General features: G+C 36.8%; 2 protein-coding genes and 1 pseudogene across 3 annotated transcripts in view; all 3 read left to right on the forward strand.

The window, feature by feature from the left end:
* Nucleotides 1-3,403, forward strand: part of LOC144977904 (uncharacterized) — a 15,117-nt gene extending 11,714 nt beyond the window's left edge. Inside the window, exon 5 of the mRNA XM_078923318.1 lies at nt 2,348-3,403. Within this exon, the coding sequence (XP_078779444.1) occupies nt 2,348-2,400 (53 nt within the window). The 3' untranslated portion in view covers nt 2,401-3,403. The remainder of the gene's footprint in view (nt 1-2,347) is intronic.
* Nucleotides 1-17,500, forward strand: part of LOC144977978 (low-density lipoprotein receptor-related protein 6-like) — a 218,783-nt gene that overhangs the window by 104,231 nt on the left and 97,052 nt on the right.
* LOC144977980 (uncharacterized) overlaps nt 14,257-17,500 on the forward strand; it is a 12,789-nt pseudogene continuing 9,545 nt past the window's right edge. The window contains exons 1-4 of the transcript XR_013646444.1: nt 14,257-14,395; nt 15,904-15,987; nt 16,417-16,630; nt 17,374-17,500. The exon at nt 17,374-17,500 is cut by the window's right edge and continues 22 nt beyond it. The product of XR_013646444.1 is annotated as an uncharacterized LOC144977980 (transcript). The remainder of the gene's footprint in view (nt 14,396-15,903; nt 15,988-16,416; nt 16,631-17,373) is intronic.

Consider the following 17,500-nt stretch of genomic DNA (forward strand, 5'->3'; position numbering starts at 1 on the left):
ACATTTCAAAACAATGAACAGGATTGCTTTCCTTAATCATCAAAACGCAGATTCAATCAAGTAATAGTTAGACTTATCAAGTTCATTGGTGGCCAAAGGAAAAAAAACCGTCTCATAATCCAGAGCTTGACCCATCCCTTAAGTTGTGATGTCGTATCCTGTAATTGATACTGGCAGGTAGGGAATTTCAAGACTTGGATTAAGTGTTACCCAATGGTCCTTCACCATCAATCTTGAACGTTAAAAGTCGAATTTTAAAAGATTGTAACACAATATTGCATCAAAGTCATTGTAGAATCTCATACAATGTCACATTACGGTCTTTCGGTTGATCTAACTCTCATTTCCAACCCCATATTTTTCACTGCTCTAAGACCGTAAATTCAGTCAAGTCCATTGAGCTCGCCATTGTAAATACCTTTGCATTTCCACCTTTTCGTCAGGCGGTAAAACGGTAGTTACTGTTAAGGCTTTTGGGCAGTGGCTGATAGGCACTGTTTAGAGCGTCTTAAGTCTGTATTACACGCTACGGCTTTTGGGCAGTCACATTATTTGTCTAAAAATGTTACGGTGTTCGGGTTTTAATTAATAAATATTAATTAAATAATATTTTTGCTTATTTTTTTTTTGTAGAAATAAACCTTACTCCAAACCAAGTTGATTTATGTTTTAAAAAAACGAAAAATTGAATTTTTTGACGTTACGACCTTTGCGCAGGCACCCTCAATAAGATTGTATCTATTATTATTCTCCACTATAACACATAGAAATTAATACCAACATTCAAAAGTTGTAGCAATAAATTCAATGGAGTGACCGATTTTTAGGGTTTTTTTTGTTTTGTAGGCTACGATATAATTTGTGACCCATCGTCTCAAAACGGTATTATGTCAGAACGAACCAAATACTTAAAAGCCGAATTAAATGTTAAACTGGTCAAAAATATAAATTGTTGGCATTAGCACCCTGAAATATGGTATACATTCTCCTCAACAAAACAAACTCAACACGAGTTTGATATTTCTGACTATAAAGTCAATTTTCAACATCTTAACCATCCCGACTTAATACTGTTTTGAGGCGAAGGGTCACATTTAGATATAATAGCAAACCTATCATAATTTGTGTTTTGGTTACACTTGATTTCAAAGGTAAAACTATTAAAGAGCGTGGAAGCTTATCTTTATAATTATAGTCCTGTATCGTTGGTGAATTTGATGACAATCCTTTCTTTAAAAAATATAGCCGTGTGGAGAACATTGTGCTTATTTGAGTCAATAACAAAAATTATACGGCGCACAACTCTACTGAAAGATTTGAAAATTAGAAATGTAATAAGACCGTAAATTCAGTCAAGGCCATTGAGCTCGCCATTGTAACCACGGTGGCAAATTCTATGCCTGCCCAAACGCCTTGTTGCTAGATACGGTTTTTGGGCAGTCAACTTTACCGTTGCATTTCCACCTTTTCGTCAGGCGGTAAAACGGTAGTTACTGCTAAGGCTTTTGGGCAGTGGCTGATAGGCACTGTTTAAAGAATCTTGTAGACGTATTTCAAGCTACGGCTTTTGGGCAGTCACATTATTTGTCTAAAAGCGTTACGGGGTTCAGGTTTTAATTAATAAAAATTAATTAATTAATATTTTTGCTTATATTTTCTTTTTGTAGAAATAAACCTTACTCCAAACCAAGTTGATTTATGTTAAAAACAAAAAATTGAAATTTTTGACGTTACGGCCTTTGCGCAGGCACCCCTTGATATGACCTTGAACCAAAAGATTGCTTTTATAACATTTGACTCAAAAAAAAAAAACAAACATCATTGGGTTATTTTGAAGAGCTGTTGAGAAAGTTATGTTTCATAAATTTCTCTGGAATAAATAATGAAAAAATAACGCAAAGACTGAGGATCTGGCACTAAAGGCATAGCAGAAATAACATTTGTAAGTTTGGATGAAGTTGGTTCTGTTGGTGTTAGATTGTCATTGTCTTTTTTTATTATTATTATTTGATATTGTTGAATTTAGAGAAACTGATGAATAAGTTCTTCACTATTTTTCGAAATAATGTGATAATAGTGTTATTTTGTGTCAAATGTCACAAGCTCAAATATTTGGCGGGGTCACAGCAATATGGCAAATCGGCATGTTGTCTGTGTATTATTATTTTTTTGTCTTCAGTTTTATTTATTTAGCTGCCCTACATACCAATAGGTATAATGGGCAGTAAGTAAGTAAAGTTTATTTATTTGGAGGTGCTTCAAGTCTAGAGTAAAACGTAAAGGATTAATGGGAATTTTTTGCCAATATATAATAACCCTTGATTATTTTTTCTTTCCTTTTAACCAGCTAACAAGAGAAAAGGACTGATGGAAAAGAAAAAGATGCTACACGCGAAGTGACAGGAACAGATTATTTAATCTCTGTACATATCTAAATACATATTTTTATGAGAAAAGGAACTTGAGTTTTTCTGGTTCTCTGTCAATTGATTTCCAACCCCATTGACTCATTGACATCCTGATTTTAATTCTAACAGTGCTATTATTTATCCATGAGGCCATAAGAGTGCATTTTCTTGTAGCACACAAGTGTGATGTAAAGAACATGTACACAATATCATCACTGTAAAAATATTAAGACTTTGAGCAGCAATCGACTAAATTTACTTTGTTGGTTCCTCAAGAGGGGGCATTGCAAAAGTCAAGGGTTTGGAATTGTCACATTTTGTGTCCAACTTTCTTATGATTCGGAGGGGCCATGAGGATTTGGGAGCTTGAGTTTATCCTAGTCTCTGTAGTAAAAATTGATTGCTAATCTCTGGATAATGTGTCACCAGTAGTGTTTTGCAAGGTACTTTCTGTCCAACTCAACATACCCAACTGGATAATCGATGCTCTGTGGACAATAGAATATGTTATCAAATTATTTTAATGGTAACGCTATCTTCTGTATCCAACGTTAAGCTGGAGAAAAAGATATATTTTAAGACCAATGTCATGTACTGTTATGTCTTACAATTTGATGTAGAGAGCAGTGAGTGGCATTCTATTGTGAGCATTTCAAATGAATTGTTTTAGTGTTTTATTAATTATTGTGAGATTATTATTGTCGGTGCAAATTAATGTTTGGTAAAGAGGACAATAAATTATCTATGATATGTAAATAATCTTGTGCTCTGAATCTACATGGCTGTTGACAAACATCTAAATTTGCCACAGGTTTTGGCTAAAGTAAGGAACAAAATTATATACCAGTTCTTTGTTTTTGACATATACCTACATAGAATAATGAGTAGCTGTAATATCATCAACTGTTTTTTGTTTTTTTGTTTTGTTTTGTTTTCTTTGTACTCTAAAAATTTCAGCACTGTACCAATATGAATAAACGTAATTGTGAATAAAATGTTGCTTTTGATTTTATTATTGAACCTTTTTTTTTATAGCCCTCATTTACATGCAAAAAGAATCCTTTATTTAGTCAGGGTTATCTCATCTCTGTAAAGTTAAATGAAAGGTAGCAACTGCTTGCTTCCCTTCAGGTGGGAAGCTCACAAAGAATTTTCTGCCACATCTAACAGACCCAGCTCTGGGTGGGGTTCCTGACCTCCCATAGTGGGAGTGTGTCTTTTATCCCCCTATGTCTGTATTTCAATATGCTTTCTGTCTTTGTCTTGGAATGAGATTACTTGGTTTTGTTCTGGCCCTGGCTTGGAGGGAAACAGTCAAATGTACAGTTAGTTTTGGGAGATGATATTTTTTTCCCTTGTAAATCATCTCTCTGTTATGCACTGTATTATGTTTTGTTTATGTATAATATATGATTTTTAAACATTTGAGTGTATTCAGTATTCCTCTTATTGGGGACCTGTGCTTGTGTCTGGATGAGACTTTTATGTGATCTCAAACTAAGCTCACTGATAGTGTGCTCTTGGAATCTACATCTGTTTGAAAAAATTCCCTTTGTGTTGCAAGTGCCGTAAAACCCTCAAAAACAATAACAGACCCGGCTATCCTCTGCAAGGATTGAATGGGGGGGGGGGGGGGGGGGGGGGGGGGCGGCGGAACTGGCTTAGATTCAATAGTATAATGACTGTCCTGAATCGAAAGTAGTCCTTTTGCTTTCTCGGCAAAAACTCTTCCGATGAACCATCCATAATTGTACAATAAGTCTTGTCTGTAGTGCCTGTCTGATTTTATATGACCCTGGGTGATATATCTGCCATTAACCAACCTATAATTGCATGATGATATGAATAGATAAGCACTATGAAATAATAACAATAATAATAATAAATCTTTATTGTCCTCAAAAAAGGGGCAATTTATCATTTGGTTACACATTTATAACTAGATTATTGACATAGACACACTCACACAGATGCACATTAGTAACATCGTAGTCATCGAAAAGAAAAAAAAAAATAGGCATCTTGAAGTGGGCCCTTGACGTCCCCATCTTATGGTTCAGGGAAGTCAACTCTTGTATTTTTACTAACTTTCCTTATCTGTTGCCCCCCTTTTCCTTGCAGCCTAAAATTGGTGTATTTTATTATTGTCCATGTTCTGGTTGTGGGTTCAAATAAAAAAAGTAGAATTGGAGGATTAGTAAGAGTGGGGGCTACTGGGTGGGGTTCCTGACCTCCCATAGTGGGCAGGGAGGTAATTACAGAGCTGCCAACCTACTGCAAAAAATGCGGAATTGTACGCATTTTCAGTGATTGTACGCTTGTACACATTTCCCCCAAGATTGTATCCATTTTCAGTGTGCAGAGTCAATTCAGTTTTCTTTAGTTGTAATTCATATTATTACTATCCTATTGAGAAACCTTGGTGACCAAGTGGATATTCATATATTTTTTGACCAATTATGATCTTCATGCTGGGAGGTAGATTGGATTATAGTCTTGGGAACATCATTGTTGCTGCAATTGAGCTTGTGTGGTGTGACTTTATGTAATTATACCTTCCTCTTACTTTCACAATGGTTATTTTCCGTCGATTTCAGGATTGTACCCATTTTTATGAAATCTCCCCCATTTTGAGGTCCTATTGTACACATTCTCATCAGATGGGGTTTGCAGCTCTGTAATTACTGTGTCTTCTATCCCCCTATATTTGTTTTCTAACTTGCTTTATGTCTTTGTCTTGAATGAGATTATTTGGTTTTGTCCTGGCCCTGGCTGAGAGGGAAACAGTCAAACGTGTAATTAGTGTGGGGAGATGATATTTTTTTTCCTTTAAAATCATCTCTCTGTTATGTCCTGTATTATTTTTGTTTACGTATATGATTTGTAAACATTTGAGTGTATTCCTCTTAGTGGGGACCTGTGCTTGTGTCTGGATGAGACTTTAGGTGATCTCTTAGTACTTTGATAGTGTGCTCTTAGAATCTACATCTGTTCCCTATTTGAACCAATTTCCCTTTGCTTACCTTTTCTTGGGTGTATTAATTGTAATTCTAGAACTTTTTAATATTACTATCCCATTCTCTTCCTTTCTACTGGCACTGATATGACATAATGTGTTGCAAGCGCCGTTAAACCCTTAAAAACAAACAAACAAACAAACAAGAGTGGGGGCTACTGATAGGGTCTCCTGTTGTCCAGCTCTATGTGGCTTACTAACCCTATCATTGAATGCTGATAACCATTGCTTGGAGTCTTGTTTAAATCGATAAGATATGATTTTTTTTTTCTGTAAATCTTCTCCCTTTGTGATTACATTGCAACTCATGAATAATGACATCGAAATCATGTCATTATCCAGGGTTGTCGTTATTGCTGGGGATCCAAGATGGCAGAAAAAAAGTGGGTATAATTAGACTTCAATGTGAGGCATAGACCACTGATTAGTGGACATGGCACAAGCACGTTAGAAAGAAAGGCTAACAAGTAGCATGGCAATGTCTGGTTAGCGACATTGACTTCTAGTCCAAATTTTTTTGCTATAAATTTTAAGTAATAAAAACCCCAAAATAGACTTTCATTTTAGTTCAACCCTGTTTAGCAACCGATATAATATAGCAATAATCAGCTGTTGACACCAGTGTTGATACAAAAAATCTCGTTTCCAACCAGCGTTATCTCATACTCTAGAATACAATAGAAATGCTCCTTTTGTGGTGAATGAGATGTCCTACTCAAGCCTACTCGCTTACTTACTGACCAATAAGAACACACATTTACCTGCCAATAAAATTGCTTTATCTCTGTTGCCAAGGCATCTACCCCGATCAAGAAAAGAAAATCCTCACCATTGATGTCAAGCTGGAAATTCTTACTGATATCAACACAAAGAGGGAAATTGCTTGTAGCACTGGATCCAATCACAACAAATGACAATACACATCAGAGAGTGAAACACTCTTTGTCAACATTCTTATGTGGTTGTGACATATCTTATCACAGGCACTGGTCTGGGCTTCTTATCACGCTCCCTTTTTACAGCTTAAGAACCCTGGAATAACGACATGTTTTTGTTACTAACAGTATGAACGAACGTGAAGAGGAATAAGTTATAAGATATATAGCAAAAAAAACAAAAACAAATTTAAACTGGGACCAGGGCACCATGTCCCTCTTTAGGGAGTCGTTATATAGATGTTGCACAATATGTATTTAAAACTATCATGGAAGTCATTTATTGAGGATCTTGTGTCCAGTAAATGAGACCAAAGTTTATCGCGTTTCTACAATGATAAACGACAATAGCAATTGCATGCCAACCTTTGTGTTGGACAATAGTCTGTTGCAAAGCAATTTCTGCCAGATCTAACTGATCCAACTACTCAATTATCATTTGGCGAAAATGGGGGGAGGGGGGGGGGGGGTCAGAAAAAATCTCAGCTTTCGAGGAGACATTGGATGGTAGTTGTAGCCAAAAGAAATATAAAGTTGTCCAAGAAACATGAAGGCCAAATGCTACACGGCTTTGGTAAGACCTGTTGTGGAATATGCCAGCAGTGTGTGAGATCCTTTAACTAATAAAACAAGAAAAAGGTTGAGATAGTGCAAAGAAGAACTGCCCATTTCGTTTTCGGCGATTTTGACAGAAGATACAGTGTTGAATTACCTTCAATGACCAAATCTGGAAGAATGAAGAAAGCACGCAAAGGCAACCATGCTATACCGTTCAATACACAAGGTGATTGAAGTTCCTCATGATCTTGAATCTGCAACAACAAGGGGAAAATTCCAGAGGACATGATCACAGTATCCAAATTCCACACTCAAGAGGGCAATGCCACGAGCAGTTGTTTTTTCCATCAACAATTAGAATTTGGAACCGTCTGTCTGCAGATGTTGCTCGCTCTGAAAACCTTGAACAGTTCAGAGACAGAATTGCTTCTGTGCCACTCTAAACACCAACATACACACCAAAGTCTGCGACAATACACTCCAGGTGGTTTGCAGATATATGCAGATACATAGCACATCTTGGATGGACTCCTTTACAAAGAAAGCGAGTAGTAAAACTAGTTGTTATTTTAAAAAAAGAAAAAAGAAGACTGGCATTGCAACAAACACATTGACAGATTTATTTAATTCCACACGATTGGAAGAAAAAAAATATTTCAAAACAGTGACACAATAGTAGCCCAATATTGCAAGCATTCATTTACACCCATCACTATCAAAGATGGAAGTGCTCCACAAGTACAAGAAACACGCATGGCAGGGGCGGTTGGTCACATTGTATTTAAGGCGGCACAAATCCGAAATACAAAATCAAATTTTATTGGTCTAGTTAGCTAATTTAACTTAATTTGACCTACTTTGTATATATATATGTGTGTGTGTGTATGTGTGTGTGTGTTTGTGGAAGGGGGGGGGGGTATTGCAATTGTTTGCATATGTGCGTGTATTTGTGTGTGCGTGTGTGTGTGTGTGTGTGTGTGTTAGAATATTAACGAGACGTACTCACAAAAGAGCATCAATTATCTTGGACAAAACTTGTCTGTTAACTTTCATCTGTTCATTATAACGACTCACAGACGCAGCATGTCCTCTTTCCAACTGATTTCCTATATCTACAACGTTGAAAAGTTTATATTTAACAGCATCTGTGACATGGCTATTTGATTCAGAATGTTTCTTCAGTGCCTGAGAGATGTGCGCAATATCACTGAATCCTCCTGTTGTCCATTATAGCATACATCACCAAAAATCAAGCAATAAAAACACGTAAAAACAATGAAGCGTTTTACGGCTTTCACTGGCAGTAAGCCATTCAACATTTTAAAAATAATCATTATTAAATCGGCGCTGTCTCCTCGGTGTGTTAGAAACTAAGTTAAAATTCACTGGTTTGTGTGGACCTTAATCTTTCACCACGATTTTCTCTTGAGGGGATAAGTGTCGGAATCGATTTTCAATTAAAAATCAACATGATTCATGATTGGTTACAAATTACAGAAATAACTTTTTAAAATAAAATGATTCAAGATAAAAACAGGTAGGTTTCATAAACAATGACAACAGCGATAATACATTTTCTCTGAATACTAACGGTATGACACACAACTTTAGAATAATTGAATTTAAAAATCCACATTTAATTCCAAACGCAAAGCACTTGTTAACTTCACACACAATCAGCGACATCTTTATAATTATACTATTATTAGACAATGCACACAATACAAGTTGAGTAGGGATCGTTGGGAGTGTGCGGGGATTAAGGACTCCGTGGGGTCAGGGATTTTTATTTATAGTACCATGGGGCTCTTCTCGGTGCATACTTTGTTTACTGTTCTTTTTGATATTTAATATATATTTAAGCAAAACCAACAATGATAAAATATATATTTATTGCCATTCTCTTCATCCGTATATCTAAGTGAAGCAAAGCCTCTTCTTTCAGTGATAAAACTGATATGGTTTTAATTTATCCCAAGTAGGACCTCAGGGCGTGCATCGCTAGATTGGCCGTCTTGGCCTAATTATTTTAGCAGTGAAAGACAATAGTTAGTTGGGGAGGGAGGGTAGAGGGAGATTGGGGAGTGGTAACTAACTTTCTTCAAAGTACAACAGAATATAGGATAAGGGCAGGACGGCCAAACGAATACTGGCTCATCTAAACAAAAAAAAACTTCCCCACCACACCACCCCTCCGCTCATTGTCACCCCGTGCAGGCAACGGGGGAAAAGATGAAACGTGCCGATTTGACGCTACCTTCGCGGAGCGACGCACGAGTCATCAAATATTAAATTAAAAACAAAAAGCAGTATGTGCTAAATTTTTAATTTTATCAAAATTTTAAAATTGAAGTTTTTTGTTTGGTTGACATGCTAATCTACGGAAAATATAGGGCGGCACAAAACAACTTTGCTCTATTGACCGACCGCCAGTGACGCATGGCACCTGAGGAATTTTCTGTCTGTTAGGCGCACATGGCTTTTTTTTCCTTTATGTGAACCTAGGTTCAATTAAAATATGTCATTATAATATTATTGATAACAAACTTTTCTAATTTCTTTTGTGTCAATATAATTTTGTTTTTAATGATAATAATCTCAAACAAAACAGCGAAAATAATTCAAAGCAGACGTTTACCGATAAAACTGGATGGTGTGGCACTATTGAAACTCCATTAGATTGCGGTAACATCCATTTTACAATTAAAGATACCTGGATACCTGGATACCTCTGTATAGAGCTTTTAGACTTGGTGTAGTCTCCTTCGCTCCTCCTCATCTATTAATGATTGGACCAATTTTTATAATTGAACTTGTTTCCTAGGGTGTTGCTTATCTCCAACTCTGCTTTGAATTTATTCAAATTTTTTGCTGATACTGTGGTTTCTTGTAGTTTATTCCAGTTATTTACAATTCTAGATGAAAAAAAGTTCCTTCTTTCATTTGTTTTAAAACGTTCTTTTTTCAGTTTCTTGCTGTTTCCTCGTGTCTGAATGTTCTTGTTTGGTTTAAGGAATCCTGCCTCTACCCTGTCTATTCCCTTTACTATTTTATATGTTTGGATCATATCTCCCCTTCTTCTCCTGTAATCTAAGGTCGGGAGATTTAATTCTTTCAATCTCTCACAGTATGTTTTGTCTTTCAGGTGTGTGATAAGTTTTGTTGCTCTCCTTTGCACTCTTTCCAAACTGTCTTTGTCTCCCTCAAACTTCGGATACCATATGCAGTTAGCATATTCCAGCTTTGATCTAACCATAGTCTTGTAGATGGTAGTCATGTGTTTTGTTTTCAGATTCTTGAAATTTCTTTTCACTATTCCGAGTGTTTTACTAGCCTTAGATTGAACATCTTTAATTTGCTTCTTGAAGTTTAGCTTCCTATCAATAAATACTCCTAGGTCTTTTTCCCCATTGGATTTCTGCAGGGGTTTTTCTTTCATTATATAGTTTGCTTCTCTGTTGTTTTTTCCTAGGTGAAGAACTGCACATTTATCTACATTGAACTCCATCTGCCATATTTCGGACCATTCTTCAAGCTTTTTCAAATCTTGTTGTAAGGTGTTTCTTTCTTCTTCTGTATTAGCTACTCCATAGAGCTTAGTATCATCGGCAAAGATTTTACATTTAGATGATAGATTGTCTGGCAAGTCATTGATATAAATCAGGAAGAGAACTGGTCCCAGTACACTTCCTTGTGGAACTCCACTTGTTACCAGTCTCTCTGTTGATGCTGTTCCATTCACTATCACTTTTTGTCTTCTATCTTTGAGGAAATCTCGGACCCATTTGACTGTCTGATCATTAATTTGATACTGTTCCAATTTCCTGATTAGGCGCCAGTGTGGAACTTTGTCAAATGCCTTTCTGAAGTCGAGGTATATGACATCTAAATTGTTGCCTAATTCCAGGTCTCTCGTCCAGTCATCCATTGTTTCAAGTAGGTTTGTTACTGTAGACCTTCCCGCCATGAAACCATGTTGATCTTTGCTGAATAGTTTGTTCTTGGTCATATGATCAACCATTTCTTCTCTAATCAGCTGTTCCATGAGCTTGCAGACGACAGATGTCAGGCTCACTGGTCTGTAGTTTTCTGGATTTTTTCTGTCTCCCTTCTTGAATATGGCTGTGACGTTAGCTTCTTTCCATTCCCTTGGTAGTCTTCCTTCTTTCATCGACTGGTTAAATATCTTGGTTAGGGGTTCTACTAGCTGCTCTGCTAAGTTTTTTAGGATGTAAGGATGAAGTTTGTCAGGTCCAGGTGATTTACTCTCCTTTAGGTTTTGTAGTCTCTTCATTACTCTCTCTTCAGTAATCGGCCATTGTGTAGTATCTATATTACTTGTTTTAGCAATATCTGGCAAGTTTTTCTGGTTCTCCACTGTAAAGACACTTGCAAAGAAGAGATTTAGCACCTCTGCCTTGTCTTCATCTTCAGATGCCCAAGTGCCATCTTCTTTTTTTATGTCACAGGTTCCCTGTCTTGTCTTCATTTTACTGTTTACATAACTCCAGAATACTTTAGGATTTTCTTTCGTTTCCTCTGCTATCTTGTTCTCATACTTTTGATGCGCTTGTCGGACTATTTTAGTAGTTGCGTTTCTCACTCTTTTGTATTTGTCCCAATCCTCTTCCTTTTTGCTTCTAGAGTATCTTCTATTTACTGCCTTCTTCTTCCGTAATGCCTCTCTCACTTCCTGCGTCATCCAAGGTTGATTTCTTCTCCCAACCCGGTTCCCTCTGCTTTTCGGGATGTTTTTCTCGAAGCATTGGTTAAGTACTCTGGTAAATCTACTCCAGTTGTTTCCTACGGTGTCCTCGATTAGTATTTCCTCCCATTTGATATGCCCCAGTTCCTCTTTCATACTCTCTAGATCAGCCTTCCTATATCTGAGTGTCAGTTTTTCATCTACAGTCTCTGATGTCGCCCTCAGTTTTAGGAATATGGTCGCATGGTCGCTTTTTCCCAGTGGGTGGCTCAGTCTTAGGTCGATTATGTCATTTTCTTCCTCCATCAATATCAAGTCCAATACGTTGGGCTTTTGGTTTTTTCTCTGTCTCGTGGGTTCTTTTATTATCTGTTGTAGGTAGCAATCTTCAATGGTTTCTATGAAACTTTCCTCCAGGCTTCCCTCTTTTGGTTCGTCCATCCCTTTCCACTCCAGTTCCGGCATGTTGAAGTCTCCCATAATAATTATCTCTGAATGCTTTTTTTGTGATGCTCTCCTTATCATCTCCAACATTCTCTCATTATTTTCTCCTGTGCTATTTGGGCTCCGATAAATCACTCCTACTAGTATCTGACTTTGTCCAGTTACTCCAATCGAGCACCAAGCGCTCTCCCTAAAGTCGTGATCTGTGAGTTCCTCTATGGGGTTAACCTTGAGGTTCTCTCTCACCAATAAGTATACTCCTCTGCCGGAAGTTTCAAAATCTCTGCTAGCTATTATAGTGTATCCCTCAATACCTAACTCTGCTATGGTTGGGTGTGTTGTTGCATTCTTTGGCTTAGCTTCTGTTATTGCTATTACATCTGGATCTTCTTCTTCTGCCATAGCCTTTAGCTCCTCTCTCTTATTCATCACACTGTCTGCGTTCGTGTACATGAACTTCAGGGTATTTTTCATATTCACGTGCTGCCCCTCCTTATCATTTACTGGTACTTCTCTTTTTTGAATTTTCTTGTTGTCTTCGAGTCCTTGCTCAGAAACATTTTGGGCAATTGGACTGACACGTTTCCAATATAGTCATTCCTCATCCCAATCCCAGTCATTTCCTCCAACATCGCTGTCTCTCTTTCTTATTTGTTCACTAAACTTCTCCCTGAAAATGACCCTTTTCTTATATATGACTACATCTTCCCCTGCTTCTCGTCTTCTCCTCAGCTCCTCTCTTAACTCCTTGGCCTGCTCTCTTTGCATAATTGTTTGGTCTGCTCCAATATACACCTTTTGTAAGCATTCCCGTTTATGGTCTTTCAACTGTTTGCTGTTCCTAAGAGCAGTGTTACGCTGATCCGTTGACATCAGACTTATTTTCATGGGTCTTGGTCTATCTTCTCTTCTGCCCAATCTGATCACTTGCTCTATAGGGTTGAGGCTGTCTTTGTTTCCATGAACCTGCAACTCTTTGAGTACCATTTGGGCTTTTCTTATATCTTCCTTGTTGTCGCCATCTTTAGCTTCTGGTATGCCATACATAATTACATTTTTCACCCTCTTAGCCCTTTCATTTCTCTCCTCTTCTAGTTCCAGGTTCTTTTTCACCATTGCCTGCTTCTTCTCCTCAGTTTCATTGATTTTCCTCATTTCATTTATATCTTGTCTTACTCTATCTGACTTTTCTTCTGTACTTCTCTTGAGTCTCTCCTTAATCTCACTCGCCTCAGACATAGGGTAGGCCTCTATCTCATCCTTTGCTGTTGATTTCACTATTTCTATCATCTCCTCTGTGAATTCACCTTTTTGAATGATATTCACACTTTTATCTACGTCTTCTACTTTTTTCCTGAGTTTATCTACTTCCTTTTCAAGCTGCATGAAATTGCCCAAGAACTTTGAGGCCACTTTGTTGCAGGACTTAGAGCAGTAGTAATGCAGCAGCGGACATTCTTTTTCTGAGTCTTTCTTCAACAGTTGATAGGTGTCATCATCTATCTTTTCACACAAAGTATGAAACCACTGGTCACAGAGCTCGCACTGTAAGCATTTCTCAATCTCTTGCATACATATTCACATTTTCCGCAAGTCTCAGTCTCAGCTTTTGCTTTTGCCTTATTTGTACCCATCGGTGCAGGGCTTTCTTTCCTACTACTGCCACTACTAGTACTGGCACTGCCAGTTCTACCTTTCCTACTACTGCTGTTTAAGCTCATCTTCTTACTTGTTAAATGACCAGATCTATCTAAGTCTTAGCTGTACTGTATCACTGTATCTTGTCGTTCACTCCAATCTGATAAGTATCTAACTAATCTCAACTAGATATCTCAAGTACACACACAAGCCGGAATCCTCTCGAAGGCAGAAATTACATAAATCCAATTCGAAAATGAACAAGTTTTGATGTCCGATATTTCATTCAAGTTTTTATAGCTCTTTTCTTGTTCTTGGATACTTGGATTTTGTGTTGACTGAATGAACAACATAGAGCCTACCTTTTTTGACTTTCCACAAGATGTAAACAATGTAAACCAAACACACACACACACACACACACACACACAATCACGCACGCACGCACACTCGAACGTATACAATTGGATACATTAAATAAAGCATTACTGTCTACAAATAAAAGCAATGGAGTCACTTTGATAATAGTTTGGTACACATGTACGCATGCGTGAAGGACGCGGAATCCATCATGGCTACCGAGTTTGTGGTTAGAGATTGACCGATTGGTATTCGAGGTGTTTACTCGGGGTCAATTATTTTTCAAATTTAAAATGATCTCTTGGCATGATTAACGATACTTCTTTACTAAGTAAGTATTTTCTCGTCAGAGAAGTCACGAATATACAATTTTACCGTGTAAATATTACCCTACAAAACCGTTGTCATGGAAGCTTTGCTGCCTTTGCATCTTCTTATTCTTACTTTCTCTTTCAACAGAATTATTACTGATTACTCCTTGCCTTTAATCAATATTTGATTACAAATATTATTTCTGTTTTCTTTTGTTATTTCAATTTAGACTATGTATATATTTTAACAAAAGCATGAATTTACTTCGTTGGACATTATTGATTTGTGGAAATGTAAACAAACCCAGATATACTAATACTAATTGGGATGAAGACTTACTATCCCAGACCCCAGTCTCAGTCAGTAGGATTTTCGTTGCATTTTACGGAAGTAAGTACATTATGTACAATGAATGGAGAAATAACGTGCTAATATCTATGTATGGTTTGCGACCACAAGAAAAAGATGAGAACGCGATAACCCTTGCAAATCATACCCCCGTGTGCGTGTGATGCAAACAATCTAAAAAACTTATAAAATAGATCTTACTCTCTTTTGCAGGATTTCGATTTCATAACGGTAGCTGTGTGCGTGTGAGACTTTGATGGTCGAAGACTACATTGCCTTTGTTTGACTAATGTTTTGATGGTAAAAACAGTAGACATTTAATGGGGATAACAATGTCCCAATTGAAAACTTGGAGAAACAGCCGAGATAGACAATCTATATAAAGTTTTCATTTCCCAGAATAAATAGACACCTGCACCCATTCCCCTGCCCCCCCCCTTTTTTTTAATTCCTAGGGACATTAGAATTTGGAATATACTCTCAGATATACCTACGTCTTTCATACTCGTTTAATCTCTGAGTGTTTTAACCACTGGAAGCTGCCAAACCATTATTAAAGCTAAATGGGATTGGGAAGTACACTTCCTCTTACTTTTTCTGTCATTGCTTAATTTTTTGATAATGACTTCTGCCTTGTTTATCCTCTCTGCTCATGAATCGATTGCATCAGAAAAAATGATATGATTCATGATTGACATGACATTCCTTAAAAGATTTACAAATATACAGGAATGTATAGCAGGCCTTGAATTTGTCAGATTTCCAGGCAGTTAGTTCTAAATAACTTGAGCCTTTATATATTGCAATATCCACTAAACGTGCTCAAAGCACTTTATAATGGGTCCCTAGTCAATAGCATCTCTTAACATGTAAGACGACACATGACGTCTGTTAGGCAATATTACAAAAAAAAAAATTTTCGGACAGAGACAACGCTGTTAACAGCCAGATACTCATTTTACACCTGAGTTCAGTGAAAAAATGTTAGTAAAGAGTCTTTTCCAAGGACTCAACTATGCACCACTCAGGACTTGAACGCATGACCTTCCAATCCAAAGGCAAATGTCAAACCACTTGACCACATAGCCGCTCAATGTAGCTTAAATTCTCATTAATGAATTACACTGCTGTGTAAGCAATCTAATACTTAAATCTTTGGGCTTTTTTTTTCTTACTAAGGTTGTACACAAAGTGAGAAACAGTCTATTGATTGAAACTGATGGCAATGGTGTTGGAGAGTCCACAGCTAGGTGGTCATAACAGGTAGGTTAACATGACCTGAGTGTAGATCAGTGTTAGTGGATATTACAATCATAGTTAATTAACTGCAGTAACTAGTAAATCATCTCAAGGCTTATTCCCTTATTTTGCTTGATTGCCTGCATGGTTTTGATATAAAATAAGTATAATGATAATGATAATCAGTATTCATTAAATGGCTATTTATGTGAAGCGATCATTGCTCAAATTAATCGGGTTGTGATACGAAAAAACACACACAGAAACAAATACAAATACTCAAACACATTTTCATTTTTCATGCAGTCAATTTTATAGCTTTACTTATGAGTTTACACGAAAGCTCGACTTTGTTTTATAACTCTCCATATTACTTAGTAAGTGTCATTTATTTTTTCCTTTAAGAGAATGTGGTCATCCTCAACGTTAAAAAATTTTTCACATGTTTTACAGACATTTCAGAATGCATGAACTTGACAGTAGCACAGCCCCAGGGCAACGGAATGAGACAGAGAGGAGAATGGGAGGGGGTGACCATCGACCCATATCAGCTCTGGCTCGTGGAGTACAAATCACAGAATTTGAAGACAGTCGGATAAATCCAACGCCTTTGTTTACAGACGAGTCAGACTTGTTAATAGAGCAATACTTGAGTCCCGGGAAACTGGTGAGCAATTATTTTATGTTGAGTGAGAATCACAATGAATGAAATTAGGAATCATGCATTTTTCAGCTTCCTAATTCAGATTTGTTGGTAAGTGTTAGGAATGTGATGTCATACTCAGAATATTGCAAACTTCATGTTGTTTTTTGTTGTTTTTTTAAAAAAAAGATCAACATATGTTAAGTTTGCTTCATTTAAATGAATAATTATGATTTTATCTTTTTTATTATTGAAAAATGATACATAAAATTGTGTCCTTTAAAAAATTAATCTTTTCCTTGCAACGGATCATTTTAACTGTAAACAGTAGTTATGAAAGCTTCCATCTGAGAATCATTTTTTTCTTTGCAAACAATCCACAACCTGTGTTGATAGATTTGGTTTAATAATATTTGGAGAAAAAACCCCAAATAAAGTCTAGTCAACAACACTTTAATTAGCTTCTTTTGAAACATCTACTTGAAACTTAGAAACAAAGAGACCAAAAAAAAAATTTTTAAGTCGGAAAAAAAAACCCCAAAAAAAACTTAGAACTAAAAATTGCTAACATTCTGGTGGGCAGATTGATTCCCCCCCCCCCCCCCCCCCCTTTTTTTTTTTTTCAAGTATCGGAGGTTCTTTGTATACTTACCTACGTATTTCAGGCGGGATTCAAAACATGACATTTTAATTGAAAATAAAGCCAAATATTATGAAAACAGAAGCTCACTGATTCAGTGATGTAATTTTTTTTTCTACTTTTACAGCAAATGTTGACTGGGGCTGACGATCTACAAATGGTTCAAAAATTAGAACTCAAAGTGGATGCAAGGGAAACTAGTCTTGGAAACTTTGGCTCTATGCTACCAAACCTGACAGAACTGAAGTTGAGCG

Source organism: Berghia stephanieae, chromosome 8 (genome assembly GCF_034508935.2).
Source record: "Berghia stephanieae isolate SIO BIC M18660-M18661 chromosome 8, UCSD_Bste_1.3, whole genome shotgun sequence".
NCBI lineage: Eukaryota > Metazoa > Mollusca > Gastropoda > Nudibranchia > Aeolidiidae > Berghia > Berghia stephanieae.